The 5,080-nt window shown below is 44.9% G+C and overlaps 1 protein-coding gene across 1 annotated transcript in view; it reads left to right on the forward strand.

The window, feature by feature from the left end:
- Positions 1–5,080, forward strand: part of METTL14 (methyltransferase like 14) — a 47,959-nt gene that overhangs the window by 9,670 nt on the left and 33,209 nt on the right. The window contains exon 4 of the mRNA XM_018562937.1: positions 1,940–2,020. Within this exon, the coding sequence (XP_018418439.1) occupies positions 1,940–2,020 (81 nt within the window). The remainder of the gene's footprint in view (positions 1–1,939; positions 2,021–5,080) is intronic.

Consider the following 5,080-nt stretch of genomic DNA (forward strand, 5'->3'; position numbering starts at 1 on the left):
CCTGCCTGCAACAGGAAACACATCAACCACATTAAATAAATAGACTCCTCCTTCCATCCCAAGTCAGTTTTTTTGTGTTTCCGCCGGCTACACAGGGACATCGTAATGTTTGTTATTTTAAGGGCTCATGTTTGTTTGCCTTAGGGCTGAGCCTTACCCTACTATGCATTTGGACCTACTCCAGGGTTACCTGCTGCAGTGCATATAGGGATTCCCTATCGGACCCCCACCCGATTCTTGGCCAAGGTTCCCTTCCGTCACTCAGGGAAGGCAACCATCCTCCTGCACGTGAGTAGGCGCCAGATGGTGGCCCCCCCGGTTGTACAGCAGTGGCAAGGTGTGATGACCTGGAGTGTGCGGTGCCCCTGTGGTGGACAGCAGTCTGGTAACAACAGGGGCAGCATGGAGGTACGGGGAGGCTGAGGAGCCCAGGGTCCTAAATGCCTAGGAGCATATCGTGTATCAGGTACGAGTACCGCTACTTTTGCTTTCGGTACTCGTCGATACCGAGTACTGATACCGGTGCTTCCGCTGCCATGGAGCCAGCTTCCCGGGCAATCTGATTGTCCGAGAAGCTGACTCCATGTTGTCTAACCTGCTTGATTTGAGCTTGGCCAGGAAACCAGCTAAACAGCCAATGAGCATCGAGCCGGCTTCACGGCCAATGAGTAAGCCAGGCGGCAAGTAATGACCCGCCTCCCAGCTTCCTGATTGGCCAAGAAGCCAGCTCCATGCTGATTGGCTGTGATGCTGGCTTCCCAGTCAATCAGTATCGAGCCGGCTGTTCGACTCGCTTAATGCTGATTGGCCAGGAAGTCGACTTCCTGGCCAATCAGGAAGCTGGGAGGCGGGTCATTACTCGCCACCCAGCTTCCTGATCGCACAGGAAGCTGGCTCGATGTTGCCTTACGGCCCTGCCGGTCAGAGGAAATCTTCCTCTGACCAGAAGTTCCAGTATCGGAGGTAAGTATCGGAGCATTTGGGCGAGTACAAATACTCGCCCAAATACTCAGTATCGGTATCGGGGCATCCCTATAAAGAAGCATTTATTTTGATCTATGAGGGTACAGTCAGAGGAACATGTTTTCATTGGATTTTTGTGGTCATCTGAGGAAAACATTTGTAGCATTTGTCCTTACAATCAATACTATGTATGCAGAAATGAATATTTTCGTGGTTTGCAATTACTACTATTTTGTATGTGCCTGGAAATGGAGCTGTCATAGGCATCACTGAATGCTTTGACATCGGATTTTGATGGTTTACCTCTAAAAGTGTTATACATTCTAACATGTTGAATATTTATACGGGTTCCAATGTAAATGGGTGTGTATGCTTGTCCTAGCGATCAAGGAGCACACATTTTTTTTTTGACAGAGGATTGCAATTGGTTGATGCAGCATGGCCATCATGCTTCTGTGTGAAGATGCTCCATGTACATCTAATTGTTGGATCTGATGCCAATGTTTTATGATACAAATCTTAGGTGAAGTGCGGTTATCTTCAGCATTTGGTCAAAATACTAAAAAAATGTGTTGAGTAGTAAAGGTTTAAAATCCGTATTTTTTTTTATGTTTGCCTGTGCCCTGTTAAGTTTCCTCTCACTTCATGTCCTGACTTCACAACAGAAAATGGGAAGACATCATTCCAAATCGAGGGAGGGAAATCTGTCACTAACAGCTGTCCCAATGGGAAGATTTCCCCTCGCCTTCTGTTTCAGTGACACCTGTAGTTTATTTTATTTTTTTCCCCATCACTATTTGTCATACTGACAATTGTCACCAGGAATAATGGACAGTGTAAATCTTCCCAGTGGGGCATAGGCCTTAAAAAAACCTGATTTTATATTCATCCCCCACTCTATAAAAACTAAAGATAGGATTCAAGTGTAAGTATGTGTCATGTAGAAATAATTGTACACTTCCATTTTTATTTCCAGGATGCAGTTGAACCACAAAAGGAGGAAGAACATTTACCTTATAAAGAAGAAGAATACAAAGACTCGAGCACTTTCTTAAAGGTATTACTTACACATCTGGTTCATTCTCCTTTATGTATTTGAATTCATTTGAAGAATGTAGTATAAAGGGTACAAATCATGGTCTCACAATCCAATTAGTATTTTATCGTGTTTCCTTCTGGAGACCTGTGTTCCTGAATATTTGCTTTCTTTTGGTATTGTTGTGTACATCAAACGGAGTAAAGACCCTGCTGTCTACTGGAAGCCATTTCTCCTGATAACTGAGCCTTTTTCCATACACACCACTGTATATACACACGTCAGAATCTCCCAGATCCTCACCACTCTGCACCTTACTTGGGCTTTTATAACTAGGGATGCACCGATACAAGCATCGGTATCGGCCGCGATACCGAGTATTTGCATGAGTACTCGTGCAAATACTCCAAAACATAAAACGAGTACCTGTGCCGCGTCCGCCATCTTCAGGGACCCGGATCCGCCGCACACAGGACCTCCATCGCGTCTTCAATCAAGCAAGATGGCCGCGACCTCCTCTGTCATCTACTCCAGTCTTTCTGACCTCTTCTCCTGCTGATTGGATGATTGACAGGCTTCCTCACCAGTCAGGAGTGACTGGTGAGGAAGCCTGTCATCATCCAATCGGCCAATCAGCGGGAGAAGAGGTCAGAATGGAGCAGATGACTAGGCTGTGACACGGAGGGGCTGAAGCAGACGGAGAAAAACCACTAGGGGGATACAAGTCTTAGTTAGCAATGGCATGATAAATATTCATTTCATTATTCAATGTCTTTTATTCAAAATATTATAAATGTTATAATATAAAAATAAAGACATTGAATAATGAAATGAATATTTATCATGCCATTGCTAACTAAGGCTTGTATCCCCCTAGTGGGGAAAATAGATTATCACATGTCCAGACTCCAGAACAGTGTATTATTGTATAGTGTGGAACAGCTGTAGCCAATTCTGCATACCTGGCTTTATATTATAAAGTTCTTATAATATAAAGCCAGGTATGCAGAAATGGATATAGCTGTGCCACACTACAGAGTGTTCATGTTCTTCATAATATTAAGAAACTGACCTAAAATCATGATTTTTGTATTGCTTTAGAAAAAATGTGACCTGTCCCTTTAAGAAAAGGTATCGGTAATTGGTATACTTGGGAAAAAGTATCGGTACTCGTACTCGGCCTTAAAAAAGTGGTATCGGTGCATCCCTATTTATAACCCTGTTCTCTTCTTGGCAGGGATGAGTGCCAAGCCTGGAAAGTAATTTATTTGTACCCATTGTCTGATCTATTTGAATGTTTATGTGAATACTTTGTAGTTAATGATTATCTTACCTGAAATAAACATAGAGGCTTCCATCCATTGCTGACTTCTCATTTTGAACATGCTATTTGCCTGGCTGTCATGCTGAACCTCCTGCTACAGTAATATCGATTCAACTATTATCAGCTGTGCTTGAAAAAATATTGACAATAGTTGTCAGCCAGAATTACCTCAGAGCCACAGGCTAATCTATGGATGTGCAGTCAGCCTGCTGATTTGCTCCCTTTGTAGACAACAGCTCCATTCAAGTTGTGACTGTGAGATATTGGCTTTTAGCCCCCGTTCACCCCGTTTGTGGCACTTGTGCCGTTGTGCAGTCGAAATTGCATTATCCTCCAGGGTGCCCATTCACAATGTGATGCAATGCAATTTTTGGAAAGGTGCTTCTTTTGGTGCTACATGGTGCATTTTTACCCCCATAGTCTTTAATGGGAGCACGTAAAAAATGCATGTAAGATGCATTTGTGTGTTTTAGCATTTGACAACAAGCCCCCACCGCCTAGCAACTTCTACTTTATTTCACCATCATTGGCCAAAAGGAAAATGCACAAAAGAGACATAAAAAAACCTGCAACAAAAACGTGCTAAAAACACATGAGATTTATTCCTACGTTTACTGGAACCCAGGAGCAGTATGGACAGTTTAATCAGCTAGGCCTGATCATCTTTGTAGAAGCAGGAGTGGCTCATCAGTTGCCTTTGAGAAAAACGGGTAGTGTTTTTTTAAAATGCGTCAAGATGAACATGCAATAAGTGACCTCACTTATGCATGCGCATCCACCAACAAGGTACGCCTCTGCTCACTCAAGAAGCAGCTCTACACCCATACTAAATGTGGAGTTCTGGTAAGGACACCTAGTTATTAGTGTTTACTGGATGGATATGGTGGGAATACATTGAAGGATAATCATATCACACGTCTGGCAATGATACTATTTGTTTTGAAAAAAAATAAAAATAAATAAATACCGTATATACTCGAGTATAAGCCGAGTTTTTCAGCCCATTTTTTTTGGCTGAAAAGTGCCCCCCTCGGCTTATACTCGAGTCAGCGTGCTCTGGTGTCCCTTTTTTAAAAAGTCAGCGGGCTCTGACTCGAGTCAGCGTGCTCTAGGTACGCTAAGTAGGGGTGCCAAATCCACGGTTGATCGTTCATTTGATCTGTACTCACCTCTCCGCCGGCTTCCGGGTCTTCCGTCGGAGATCCGGTGACGTCACGGACATCGACGTCACCGGACTCCTCCCCCCCTCCCCGAGTGGCTCTGTCGGCTATCGAAGGGAAGGGGGGAGGAGTCGGGGGATGTAGTTGTCCGTGATGGGTAACGAAGGGAAGGAGAAAGGAGTCCGTTGACGTTGATGTCACCGGACTCCTCCCCCTTCCCTTCGTTACCTGACAGGATCCCTTGAGCCGGTGAGTCTCCTGATTGACAATATGTACGTGTTGACAATATGTACATACATACAACAAGGCAGCTAAAATAAAAATGAAATGTGTCATGTAAAATCTGCTGCCCTGGTGAGTCCCCAGAAAGCCTTGGTGAGACCCCACAAAGCCATGGTGAGACCCCATGGAGCCCTGGTGAGACCAGGGCTCTGTGGGGTCTTGCCAGGGCTCTGTGGGGTCTAACAAGGCTGGTTAGACCCCACAGAGCCCTGCTACCCTTGTGAGGCCCCATCAAAGCTCTAGTGAGACCCCACAGAGCCCTGGTTTTACCAGGGCTCTGTGGGGTCTCACCAGGGCCCTGAGGGGTCTCACCAG

This window comes from Nanorana parkeri, unplaced genomic scaffold (genome assembly GCF_000935625.1).
Source record: "Nanorana parkeri isolate BGI_ZX_2015 unplaced genomic scaffold, ASM93562v1 scaffold614, whole genome shotgun sequence".
Classification (NCBI taxonomy): domain Eukaryota; kingdom Metazoa; phylum Chordata; class Amphibia; order Anura; family Dicroglossidae; genus Nanorana; species Nanorana parkeri.